This window comes from Sarcophilus harrisii, chromosome X (assembly GCF_902635505.1).
Source record: "Sarcophilus harrisii chromosome X, mSarHar1.11, whole genome shotgun sequence".
Lineage (NCBI taxonomy): Eukaryota > Metazoa > Chordata > Mammalia > Dasyuromorphia > Dasyuridae > Sarcophilus > Sarcophilus harrisii.
The window spans coordinates 38,966,354-38,980,576 of NC_045432.1; the positions used below are offsets into that span (position 1 = coordinate 38,966,354).

Sequence of the window (14,223 nt, forward strand, 5' to 3'; positions counted from 1 at the left end):
CTGGATGGCTCTGCCACTGAGCTTTGTGACTTTGGACAAGTGCTCTCCCTTCTCTGGGTCTCAGTTTCTGCTACAAAAGGAGATTGGATGATCTCAGCAGTCCCTTTCATCCCTAATAATCCTATTTGGGTTAAAGTCCTGACTTCCTAGCTGAGTGGTCTGGGACAATCTCTTCCCTCTCTGAGCTTCAGTTTCCTCCACCTTAAAATCAAAGGTTGGGCTTGATGGTCCATTTTAACTCCAAAGTTCTATCTTGATTTGTCTCCCAGCAACAGAGGCCAAATGAAATTAGATGAAAACTAAAGGGCTGGGTCATCTTAATTTTATTTCACTTTCCTTTCTCTGTTCTCTGTAGTCCCATAAATCTTACTCAAAATGCATTTGATAAGCTCATTAAGGGCAGAGACTATTTCATTTCTGTCTGGCACATTTGGGGAGGGGTCCGGGGTTGGTAAGTCATGAACTAAGCTTTCATCGGTATGGAGATCTTCCAGAGTGGAAACTCTCTCCATCTATGCAGTTCCTGCACCTTAAAGTCTTTTTTAAAAAATTTATTTATTTTTAATAATTATAACTTTTTGTTGACAGAACCCATGCCGGGGTAATATTTTCCAACATTATCCCTTGCACTCACTTCTGTTCCGACTTTTCCCTTCTCTCCCTCCACCCCTTCCCCCAGAGGGCAAGGAGTCCTACACATGTTAAATATGTTATAGTCTATCCTAGGTACAATCTATGTGTGCAGAACCGAGCAGTTCTCTTGTTGCACAGGTAGAATTGGATTCAGAAGGTAAAAATAACCTGGGAAGAAAAACAAAAACTGCACCTTAAAGTCTTGAGAGTTTCTTGGAGGCACTGAGAGATTGTGACTTGCTGGTGATCATACAGGTCTTGTACACAGTAGGTATCGAATAATCGCTTATTGAATCAAATTCACAAATAATCATTTATTGAATCAAATGAATCATTTTGGTCCTGGCTTACTATGAGAACTTGGATCAAATGAGATATTTGCAAGAAGCAGCTAGCACACACAGGGCCTGACGCATAGTAGGTGCTATATAAATGCTTCTTCTCTTCCCCCTCAACTCCTACCTGCAAAAACACTCCTACATCTGCCCCTTCTTAGATCAGCTCCTTGTTCTCTTTGGCACTTCCTCCTGGAAAGCAACGTGGTACTGTGACATGCTGTTTATTGCTCCCAGCTTATAGGTGTTACAAATATTTTCCTAATGAAATCATCTCCCTCTGTAGTCTGTTCCTGGTCATTCATTTGATCCTCTTAAAACCAGGCTCCCATGACTTTCTTTTCAAATCAGCCTGAAATAGACGTTCTAACAGATTTTTTCCCCCCTCCTTTTAAATATCAGGGTTTAATTGAGCTGCTTGAAATATGTGATTCTTTGGTAAATGGTACAGGAAAGAAACAAAGACATATGGGCCACTAACTCAGTTAACCCTTGAATGGGCCCCTGAGGTCTCAGTTTCCTCATCTGTAAAATGGAGGGCATTGGCCTCTACATGACTTTGATGGGCTTCCTCCAGCTCTGACGTTCTGGGTGCCCAGAGTGGCCTTCGTGCCCGGGACACTATCTGGGCTTGGAGCACCCTCCTTCCACCTCCCCACCTGTTCAGTCTTTTCCTTCCAGGCCAGCTCAGGAGCCGACAGCCCTGTGAGCCCCTCTTTTTCCCATTCCCCCCAGCTGAAAGTGGGGAGTCCCTCCCCTCCTCAGATTTTCTTAGAGCATTTTGTTTGGATATACTGAACCTCCCATAACATTTATTTCTGTACACATTCTTCATATCTGCCCCCTCCCCCCGGCCATGGACTCCCCCTTTAGCTGTTGGCTCCTCCAGTAGAGAACTCTGGCTGTTGTTTATTCAGTTTTGCAGCCTCAGGGCCCATCAGGGCACCCTGGAGAGGCCGCGCAATATAAGTAGACAGGCATCGGATTTGCAGGCAAAGGACCCACAGCTGAGGTCTAGCTCTCTTCATGACTGTGTGACACTGGAAAAAATCATTTCATTTCTCTGGGTCTCAGTTTCCTCATCTGTCAAGTGATGGGCTTGGGCTAGGGGTCTTTTCCAGCTCTAAAGAATTTCCACAAGGGGAATTTCCTGCACACAGCTTCAGGTCTCCCTCCCCCCAAAGTAGTATTTTCTGTGTGGGAAACTCCCCTTGTGGAAATGCTTTCCACCAGTACAGGTCGGCAACTTTTTTAGAGCTCAAGGTGTCATGGGGGCAATGAGAGCTTTAGCAATCTGCCCCTTCATATCTAATACATCTAATATGTATGGGGAGTAGGACTTGAACTCAGGTCCTGCCCCTTCACATAATGAATATGTATGGGAAGTAGGACTCACCCCCAGATCCTGCCCTTTCATACAACTAATATGTATGGCAAGTTGGACTTGAACTCAATCTCTGTGATCCTACGTAGTAGCTGTTGACTAAATGTTTGTGGAATGAATTGTGCATCACTCTCCCTGAACTCTGGCCCATGTGAGCAAATGTTTCCAGACGTGACATTCCATCTCCCCCCTCCATGCCTTTGCAGTCAGTACCCCAGGCCTAGAATGGAGTCTCCTGACCTCCCGCTCCCAGCAAAGTTCACCTCAAGTGCTCACGTGCCACTGGAGTTACACTTCGGCTTCACCCTCCCCTCCCAGAAATTCGCTTTGTATTTAATAGGTTTATATTTTGTATTTACTTAAATAAGATTCACTTCTCTGGTGAATCTTATTTAAGTAACTACAAAATATATCTGGGTTTGCATTTTCTCCCTTTCCCAGCCATCTCTCTCCCTCTCAGAATATAATTTGAGGGTGAGGACCTTGGGTTCTGTAGTTAATAACAATAATAACAGCTACCATTCATATAAGACTTTTTAATATTTCCAACTTTTGAGTTATCCAGTGGATCCTCAACTGCTCTTATCAACCCCTTTGAACAGAGGAGGAAACTGAGGCAAACAAATGCAGCGACTTCCTCGGGGCAGCTGGATTTGAAGCCAGGTCCTCTGGACTAGGGCCACGACCCCGCCTCGCTGCCACTGCGTTTGGAACAGCTAGCACGGTGCTTGGCACAGAGTAGACACCTAAGTGCCGGTTGAATTAATTAAAGCTGAAATCTGAATGGGTAGCTCTTAGCACCTGCTGTCCCTTTCGCATCTCACCTTTCATAAATAAAGCCTCTAGTAGAGCCCGATGTTCCCAGAATCTTTCTGAGAAATCCCAAGTCAAGAAACACTTCGCCCTTTTGAAACTGGGACAGACGCAAGCAGAACCACTTTGAAATGTCAGATCCACCTGCAGGGACAGCTAATTACAAGTATTAGCAGACCGACTTCTTGCTGCGGGCTTCCTGTTTGCCAGCTGCTTTCAGAATGAATCATTTCTCCCTGGTGACAACTGCTTCTCTCCCTCTTTCCTGATTAGATTTTCGATTACCTGCTGCCTTTAAAATGGCTTTGTTCTTTTCCCACTGACAATGTGTATTTGTGTATTATTACTATCCTGATTGAAAAAAAAATTATCTACATTTGGGATAAAAAAAAACCCCAGTGTATCTTGCCCCTAAATCACCTTCCCGGCTCTCTGAAGAATGGCATAAAGAGCCGGTCGATAAACATTTAGTAAGTGCCTACTAGGTGCCAGGCACTGTGCTAAGTGCCCGGGATGCAAAGAAAGGCAAAAGACAGGAGCTTACGATCGAATGGGGAGACAAACTAACAAATGACGATGACAGGAGAAAAAGGACATAATCACCAGAGGGAAAATAATAGTGCTAAGTGGGACCTGGAAAGTCTTCCTGTAGAAAGTAGGATTTTACCTGGGACTTGAAGGATGCCAGGGGAGTCAAGAGGCAGAGCTGAGGGAAAAGGAGGGCCAGAAGAGATAACTGAAGCTTGGAGGTGATGTGCCTCATTCAAGAAGCAGTGGTGTCAGGGCAGCTAGGTGGCGCAGTGGATAGAGCACCTGCCCTCAGACACTTAACACTTCCTAGCTGTGTGATCCTGGGCAAGTCACTTAACCCCAACTGCCTCAGCAAAAAAAAAAAAAAAAAAAAAAAAAAAAATTTAAAAAAAAGCAGCAGTGTCACTGGATCCAAAGCTGGGTCTTAGTCCCCTGCTCTATAAAATGAGGGGATTGGATTGAAGTCTAAGATCCCCTCCAGTTCAAAATCACTAAAAACCAGTATGTGTCCCTTGTTTCCTAGTTATGGTTACTTGCAGTCACCTGTGATGTAGATAGTGTGGTGTATTTTACAGATAAGAGAAACTGAGGTCCAAAAGAAAATGACATCCCCAGAGTCCTGAGGCTCATGACAGAGGCAGGACTTAAACCGTAGTCTTTCTTGATTTTTCTCCTTTGCAAATCAAAAGCTGCTTTGAGACATCTCCACTCTGAATAGTCATATGTACCCCACCTGTGGGTAGAGCCCATATTAGTCTGATCAGCCACAGACACACTGTACCTTTTTGTTGATATAGTGATGTCATTTTGGTTCTGTTCAAATGCAAAGGAAAACAATCAATTTTATAAATGACCGTGAAGATGCTGGATAATGGTAGTGCTGGGTGGCTGCTGGTGGTGGAGAGATTGATGTACATTGATCACTAGATTCAAGTTTTGTAAGAATGACCTATTTATAATTTTGGATGATGATAATTTGGCTTTAATTACCATCACAAACCCCTCTACTCAATCAACCCTTTGCTGGCCTAAAATTGGTTGAGTTAGCAACAAGCAACAATAATTAAAATGGATTTAATTAAATTAATTCTATATAAATTAATTAAATAAAAAACCACTTTTAAAACACTTAAAAAACCTCCCCTCAAAAATCAAAAGCTGAGAAGTTTTAGAAAATTTCAGAAATAGAGCAGACCAGCTTCTTTTCTAGTATTCTGACCCCCCTCCCTTCTTTCTGCTTCAAGTCAGACTGGATTTTTCACGGCCCCTCCCTCAAAGATTCCCTGCTCACCTCAGCTTCTACTCATGAGCAGAAATGCCCTTTCTTCCCTATGAAAAAAGCTTCATTGATGCCTTCTGTCATTTCCACATCTCCCACCCTTCCCAAATAAGCCTTCCTCAGGTTTAATTTAAAAACAAAACAAAACACTACCACCAAGGAAACCAAACAGTTAAGCAAAGCCAACCAAACACATCCACCCTATGGGACAGCACGCCCAACATTCCATACCTGTTTGTTGTTCAGTCATTTCAGTCATGTCTGAGTCTTCGTGACCCCATTTGGGGTTTTCTTGGCAAGGAAACTGGAATGGTTCGCCATTTCCTTCTCCAGCTCATCACAAAGCCTCTTCTTCCCGAGTTTAAATCGGGCCTCAAACGCTTACTAGCTGTGTGACCCTGAGCCAGTCACTTCACCCAGGTTTGCCTCCATTTCCTCATCTGTAAAATGAGCTGGAGAAGGAAATGGCAGACCTCTCCAATGTCTCTGCCAAGAAGGCCCCAAATGGGTCACCAAGAGCCAGACACGACTGACTAAGAAAGCCTTTCAAGACTCGGCTCATACCCATTCCATCTTCTGCAAGAGGCCTTTTCTGACCCTCCCACTTCTATAGAAATCTTCCCTAACCTCTCAATTCCAGTCTTTTCCCTCTTTTAAATATTTCCTGTTCATCCTATATATAGTTTACTTTGTATATATTCGTTTTCTACCCCCTTGAATGACGGTCTTTTGTCTCTTTCTTTTGTATCCCCAGAGCTTAGCACAGTGCCCGACACACTTAATAAACGTCTATTGATTGATTTATACTACATATATCTTGTATGAACTTACTCATCTGCATATTGTTTAACATCTTGTGTGTGAGCCTCTTTAAGACCTGGACATGCTTTTGCTTTTCTTTGTATTCCCCAGCACTTACACAGTGCTAGACACTTAGAGTACAGGTTTCATCTTGTCCTTTCCCCTGCTCAAAAACCTTCATTGGCTCCCCATTGCCACAACTGCTCAGCTAGGCATTTAAAGCCCTTCTCAATCCGACTCCAACCTGTCTTCCTTTCCAAGCTTATTTTACACGTGTCCCGTTTTGCGTTCCAGCCCAAATGGCTGACCTACAGCTGTTCCCTATGCCCCATCACCTCTTACAATCCTTCGCTTCCTTCGAGTCTCAACTCTCACAGAAAGCTTTTCCCCACTTCCCAGTTACTAGTGTTCTCTCTTTCACCAAATTATTTTGCTTTACCTTATCTGTTTCCGTATTACCAATAGTGTAAGCTTCTTGAGAGCACAGACGAATGTGTCTTGGTATCAGTAGGACAATGTTTGTTGAATTGGAAACACAAGGCAAAGGGCGAAAGAGTCACCAAGAAGATTACACTTTTCTTGGGGACCGGGACCTCATCTTCCAGATCTTGTTTCCCTGGGACACCTAGGCCTTGCCTCAGTGTGGCACAGTGCAGAGCATTGGATTTAAAGCAAAAGACCCATTACTTGTTACTGTCCACAAACACTGAGCAGGTTACCTTTACCTCCTGGGGTCTATTTCCTCTTCTGGAAAATAACAGCTTTCTAAGATCCCTCTATGCATTCATTGTTCTAAGTTAAGCTGCTGGGGCCAGATCTAAGCTTCTCTACATACCCCACTGTTCCCATTTTCCATATTTAATCAGGAAAAAAATCATTTCATAAGCTACATAAAACTCAGAGCTGCTCCAAATTGAAAGGACCACCAAAAACAAACGTTTAAATGTAAAATTCAGATATGGTTTATTTTTGTCTTTAAATAATTTCTCTCCTCCACATATGCCTTTTCACCCACATTTGAGTGAGTGGTGACTTGAGATGGGCAGAGAAATCAGAATCATTTCCAGATTCTCTACAAAGTTCAGAGCAGAAAATAATAACTGACAGTCATACAATGCTTTGCAAACGTTTTACATCCATTATCGCGTTTGATCCTCACAACAACCCTGTGAGGTAGGTATGATTATTATCCCCATTTTACAGATGAGGAAACTGAGGCTCAGAGAGGTTAAGTGACTTGCCCAAGGTCACACAGCTAGGCTAGGACATGGAAGAGGCTAGATTCAAATTCAGATCTCCCCGACTCCAGGGCCAGCCTTTCGGCCACAACACCACAATTACGTCCGTGTCTTTTTCCCAGACGCGATACCATTGGTGCTATGGATTCAAACAACATATCCTAGAAACTAGACCCCCGAATGGGCCTCTGAAAGATTATACATAAAAGCTTTTTAGAAGCCAAGTTCCGTTTCCTACAAAAATCCCCATTAGCTATGTTTAGACTTATGCTCACGTACTCAATGAACATATTACCGTGGCAAGGCATGCTCATGGTCTGTAAAAAGGCCCGGAAGACTTCTTATTGAAGAACAAAAGACCCTTACCAAACGGACGTGTTCCAAATCTGGCGTCAACTGTTTGCCGACTACTAGAAAATACCTGACAGAAATGGAACAGTCTCCACAGCTGGCTTTAGGGTAAGTAATCCATGGCCAGCCCAAACAAACAGTCCAGCATCTGCTAAGCCCAGTTTGGGCTTGCCCTTAGGAGGGACAAAGGCTAGCAGGATGCCGTGGTCATGATGCTGCCTACTAACATAAAGCATTGGAAAGAGAAAGGGAAGCTTAGGAGGCAGGGTGGACCACAAGGCTGGCCCAACACCTGGCTGCCTCCTGGGATGCCCGGTAGGCCAAAGAGAAAGGCCTCGGGGACCACCTCATCCCGCCAGCCCACAGGCTTGCCTGTTCTGATAAAACCTTAGAGGCTTTCAGGCTGGCCATCCAACTGGCTGGCGGGCTAGCTCACTAGCTGAAGCCTTGGGGGTTCGGCGAGATCCTCGGACATCTGGGATTCCCAGAGACTGGGGATTGTATTTCTTAGTCTTAACATAATCTTAACTTAAATTCCACTTTTGGAAACTTGGGGAGGGCAGAGGTTCTTGGGCATTAACTTTAAAGCTTCCAGCCAGAGAAAAACCCAAGTATTCTGCTGGAGTTTGCATTTCCATCAATTTAGCCTTTTAATCCTCTAACCCCGAGGGCAAACGGTACCTTAACAATCAAATTAGAGAAAGATAATCAAATAACAGACATCACTTTAATAAAAGCCTTTTACACAAGGTATTGATATAAAAAGACAAGTTTCTTCAATTCATTTCACAGGAGTCACTCAACAAAACCACCACAGATCTTTATAACATGATGAGCAGAAATGTGTCGGCGTCCTTCCAATACAAGTTTTACATCAATTTTTACAGATAGGCCTTGATCTTTATCTCAATAGAAACAAAGATCGAGATAGAGAGATATTACACTTTTGCAATTATAATCGATCACTGATAGGTTTGTGTCACATATTAATGAGCCAAATGAGAATCGAAGGCAGTCCACAATCAGGATGTGAGGAAAGGAAAGTTATTTCCCAGGTCGATTTTCATCCTTCTTCATATTCTAAGTATAACCATTGTGATGAGACCTGAAAGACAAAAATTGGAGACCCCATATCTGAGAAATGGCATTTCACGCCATTCAAAGAGAAATTTTTCAGACTTCAAATGATTAAAGCAGCCACACATAGAAAGAGGCACTCAACTAAGAAGTCAAAATAAATTGAATTTAGCTGAAATTACATTTGTGTTACACGAAGAAATCCAATTTAAAACAAAGGGCAGCCACTGGGTGGGGTTAATTCTATCAAGAAATGTTCCTCTAAAGTTCTACTCTAGTGCCTCCTCCTATCTTATTTCCTGGGCTCCTGAAAGGCTGTGCCAACAGTTCAAGCAGGCCAAGTTTCGAGCACAAGTACAATTGCCGACAGGACTGACTCGCCAAGTATGAAGAAGCTCATCACCATAGGTTGGCTACCAGATGAAGAAGGTCTTGAGCCTCAGTAGCATGGGAAACCAGACAGAATGAATTAACCCGACCAGGGCTTCTTAAAACTTTTCCTACCTGCGACTCCTTTTTGCCAGAGAAATTTTTACATGACCCAAAAAAATCTATGAAATAGTGAGTTCTTATCCCAGAAGCTACGGTTCGGGGGTTCATCAAACACTAGATTACTATAGTCATTGATTATTGTGTCATGTGTGTCTAACCTATTCCATTGATCCGCCACTCTTTCTTAGCCAGTATCAAATGGTTTTAATGACTGCTGCTTTATAATAGAGTTTTAGTTCTGATACTGCTAGGCAACCGTCCTTTGAATATTTTTTCATCAATTCCCTGGAAATTCTTACTCTTTTGTTCTTCCAGATGAATTTTGTTATTTTTTCTAGCTCTATAAAATCCTTTTGACAGTTTGATTGGCATGGCACTGAATAAGTGGATCAATTTAGGCAGAATTGTCATTTTCACTATATTCGCTCGGCCTACCCATGAGCACTTGATATTTTTCCACTTGATTAGATCTGACTTATTTGTGTAACAAATATTTTATAATTGTGTTCGTATAGTTCCTGGGTTTGTCTTGGCAGGTAGATACCCAAATATTTTATTTTGTCTACAGTTATTTTCAATGGGATTTCTCTCTGTATCTCTTACTGCTGGGTTTTGTCAGTAATATATAGAAATGCTGATGATTTGTGTGGGTTTGTTTTATATCCTGCACCTCTGTTAAAACTGTTAATTGATGCAAGTAGGTTTTGGATGATTTTCTAGGATTCTTTAAGCATATCATCATATCTGCAAAGTGATAGTTTTAGAAGCAGGACATTTGAGGCAAAATGGAACCATCTAGATGGGCCGGTGTCATGGGTGCCAAAGTGGGAAAATTTTCCCAAAGTTCAGGGTGGTACACATTAGAGAACTGTGCAAAGAGGTCAGCATGAAAAAGACTACAGAAAGGCCACATCAGTTAGGATCTGGGCCCTTATGAGAGCAATTTGACTCAAGTAGTGGAGAGAAAAAGCCCAGTAAGTACTAAGGAAAGGGGGGTGGTGAATGGAACCTCTTTCCAGAAGATTAACAGACAAAAGGAAGGAAAAAAGATGTGTAGCTCCAGGGTAGTAGGATGAAGGAAATGGTCTTTAGTTTGTTTGTTTTTTAAGAAAGGAATGTCCTAAGTATGTGTTTGAGGGAGGAGACTTTGGATTTAAAACAAGCTGTAGAGAGGGAATGATTAAAAAGCAATGTCCCAGAAGGGACCGGAGGGGGAGAGATCAAGAGGACAAGAATATTTAGTCTCTGAAAGTAAGCAAAGCAGCCCGTAATCCAGAAGGAACAAAGAGCTATTCTGAGCCACCGAGAAAGGCAGGGCTGCAGAGATATTTTGGAGAAGAGAGTTAGGTCCCAGTAGTCGAGTAGATGAGCTAGGTCACATCAAATGGTCTCAAACTCCCCTCCCTTAAGGTGGGTGCTATTATTATCATTCATATTTTATGGATAAGAAAACTGAGGCTAAGAGAGACTTGTTCAGGGTCCCACAACCAGGAAGTGGCAGAGGTGGGATTTGAACTGGTCCACTCCAAACGCAGAGCTCTTGTGTGTTGAGACACTAAGCTGGGTAGCTTGGCCTTCCAGAGAGCCCTTTCTAGAAAGAGCCAAGCACCAGGGGCCAAGGAGTGAGGCTGATGGTGAAGTAGCTGGCGAGTCTAGGCTACTTTCTAATAATAGTATGACATCATTGAAGAAGAGCTAAGACAACAGCTTGAGAAAGGGGATGCGTTGCAATGGCGAGCCTGCTCAATGGTCTTCCCGTCTCAAATTTTTTCCATCTAATCCAGTGATTTTCCTGAAGCACAGATCTTATCATGTCACCTTCTATTCAGTAATCTTCAGTGTCTCCATGCTAACTTCCAGGATTATCAAGCAAGAAGTCCCCTGTTGAGCATTTAGAGTTCCTGACCCCATCTTTGCTTTCCAGTCTTTCTTGTATGTAGTACCTACTTATTTTCATGTTGTCTCCCCAATTAAAATATTAGGACAGGGGCAGTTTTGCCCTTTCTTTGTATCCTTAGAGCTCAGTGAAGCGCCTGGCACATAAGAGCTTAACAAGTACTTGCTGATTGAGTAATTTTGAAGACTGGGGAGAACTGAGCAGTTTTGAGGGCTTAGGGAAAGGAGCCAGTAACAGAGAGAAAGAAATTAAGAATGCATTTGAGACTGAAGCCAGGTCAGAGGATACAATGGGGCCCACACGAGCCTTGTCCACACAAGTAGGGGAGAAAAATGTTTTTGTTTTCTCAAGGGCTTCTAGGATCCCTTGTCTCCTTCTTAAATCTACCTCAGCCATTGAGGACTGACAGCCCTTAGCCTGAGTGACAATATATCAAAGCACCTTCACTGTGGGCCAACTGGAATACCTTCTTCAAAGAATTCTGACATCCATGGTCCTTATTCATTTGGCCAGCTAGTAACCCTCACTGAATGGCTGTCTCGGAAAGATCAGTGCCTGTGCGTAGAGACACAAAGCCTGAGCATCTTCAGACCACCAGGTCACTGCTTCTGCACATGCTTTCGGGTCCACGAAGACCCGGGAATGGAAGCAAAGTCGTGTCAGTCATAGAAAGAGGCCCAGGCTCTAGAAGCAGAGCCTAGATTCGGCTCTTCCTCCTTGGCTGATCTGGGACAAGGCCTTTAGGGCCCATGAGCTTCCTTTTCCTCATATGTAAAAGGGGAAAGTGGGAAGTCTTTTTTGCAGCTCTGAAGTTAGAAGTTTCTGAGTTTCTTCAAAACATACCTCTGTTATTCTTCGCAGCGCTAGTAGCTGAGGAAAAGCTGTCCAGTTAGAGAAATAAGACCTTGAAGTATCGAACCAAATAAAGTAGTTGGCCTCACCTTAAGTTTTTTATTTATTCATATAACAAAAGAATCCCAAAAAGTTAGTAGGGATTCAATCTTCAGATTGAATCAGAATTTCTCCTTCTAACTAATCAACAAACATTTATTAAAATACTTAATATGAGCTATATCCAGAGTCTCTGCCTTCTAATAAGTGTGTAGTCTAGTAACTGCATTGGAGGGAAGCGAAGGGGCAGAGCATCCAACCTGTGGGAACTCCTTCTACCAATACAAAGCAGTACCTACTCTGTCCACTGGTCTTATAGACTTGCCTGGAGTTAGGTGACTTGCCCATTCAACAAATCTGAGTGTCAGAGGCAGGACCAGACTCCAAGGCCGGCTTTCCACTCACAAGAGCAAACTGCACGAACAAATTGAAAAAGAAGTACTATGTGAGCTCGGGAGAAGGTACCCATCAGGGGAGGTTCCTGGAAGAAGGACCATTTGAATTGGGCTTTAAAAATGAACAGATGTTGAGGAGGTGAAGATGGAGGATATCCCAGACGTAGGGATATATACCAATGTGGCAGCAACAATGGAGAAGTTAGCGGGAGGGACAGGTTTCAGGGGGAACGAGGGGGAGTTCCATTTTAGATACCTTATTTAATGTGCTAGCTGGATGTCCAGGGAGAACTATCCAAGAGGTGTTTGAAAATATGGAACTGGAACTCTGGCCAGGAGGCAAGGGGTAGACCCCAAAGTTTGGGACTTATGTACAGACAGGTGCTAACTGAAGTGAATGAGATAACCAAAGCAGAAAGTGAAGAGACAGAAGAGATGAACGAAGGGGGCAAAAACTTAGGGGACCCCCTCATGACTGAGGAGGGGAAAGAACAGGAAGGAACTTGCAAAGGAGACACAGACGTGCTGGTCAGACAGACAAGAAAAACACTTGAGAGTGCATTGTCAGAGAAGCACAGGAATCATAAGGTGAGTCCATAGCGTCGGAATTTATTCTACAACATATCCCAGAAAGTAGCTATCGAGCTTCTTCTGCTTGACAAAGACCCCCAAAGAGGAGGAAACTGTCTCTGGAATTTGGGAGCCCATGTGCTTCTGCACAGCTCTAGGAAGCTTTCCTTTCTATCTCTGCAACTTCTCCCCAATGATCCTGGCTCTGCAGTCTGGATCCAAGCAGAACCAAACTAATGCCCTCATCCATGTTCTGACTTTTCAAATACTTAAAAGCCAGTTATCATGTCCCACCTGAGTTTGCTCTCTTTTGTTATAATAGCTTTTTATTTTTCAAAATATATGCAAAGTGTGTTTAACATATTGGATTACTTGACATCTAGGGGAGGGATCCTTTTTGCAAGGGTCAATGGTGAAAAATTTAATTTAAAAATTAAATAATTATTTTTATCATTAATTAATATATTATATAATATATAATAAATGTTAATTAAATAATATAATAATTGAAAATAAAAAAATTAATTAAAAAATACATGCAAAGATAGTTTTCAATGCTGACCCTTGCAAAACCTTGTGTTCCATAGTTTTCTCCCACCCTTCCCCTCTCTCTCCTCCCCTAGACAGCAAATAATCCAAGACAGGTTAACCATGAGCAATTCTTCTGAACATATTTCCACATTGATCACGCTGGACAAAAAAGAATCAGAAAAAAATGAGAGAAAAAAGAAACAAGTAAGCAAACAACATGAGTTTCCTCTCCAGACTAAACATTCCCCAAAGCTCCTTCAACCATTCCTCATAGGATAGGGACTTGACCTCTTCAGCATCCTGGTTGCTTTCTCTACACAAACAACTCTCAAAGCCCATCTACTAAGTTAGTGCAGGGTGTGATGGGTATCTGTAGAAGGGAGTAGACAAAAGTCACAAATCCTTGAAGTACTTAAGCATCTTGCTGATTTTAAAGACTCTTTTACTAACTCACAACTTAATTCCAATTAAACTCTTTATTAGAATTTGGAAGGAGGGGTTAGTGATGAGTCAGCCCGAGACTGGACTCCCCGCATCTGCCATTTACCTGACAATAGTATTTTAGTGGGAGGGGTTCTAAGCCAGTAATCAGGCAATGCAGCTTAATATCTCCAAGTTTCAGTTTCTCTTTTTTAAAAAAAATTAATTTAATTAATTTGTTTTTATTTTTAATTTAATTATATATAAGACATATACAATTAAATTAAAAAATTATTTTTAAAACATATGCATAGGTAATTTTCAACATTCATCCTTGCTGTACGTGCCAAACTTTTTCCCCTCCTTTCCCCCCACACCCTCCCCTAGACCTAAGCCTGTTTCTCAAATGTCAAAACTTACATCGTGCATTCTCACGGGGTGTGATATACAAATTCTACATGAAATCAGACCAAAATATGACTTTGTAACCTGCCTTCTGTTAGTCTGTGAGACAAAAAGATCAGGCCTATACAGCTAGAAACCAAGCAGAGGGTTACAGATTTATCTGGTGAATCTGGAAAAGCA

At 42.4% G+C, this 14,223-nt stretch overlaps 1 protein-coding gene across 3 annotated transcripts in view; it reads right to left on the bottom strand.

The window, feature by feature from the left end:
• Positions 1-6,714: 6,714 nt before the first annotated feature.
• Positions 6,715-14,223, bottom strand: part of LOC100928587 (motile sperm domain-containing protein 1) — a 34,764-nt gene continuing 27,255 nt past the window's right edge. For all 3 annotated transcript variants that reach the window (XM_031945186.1, XM_031945185.1, XM_031945187.1), the window contains one exon: positions 6,715-8,470. In XM_031945186.1, coding sequence (XP_031801046.1) covers positions 8,439-8,470 — 32 coding nt within the window. In that variant the 3' untranslated portion in view covers positions 6,715-8,438. The remainder of the gene's footprint in view (positions 8,471-14,223) is intronic.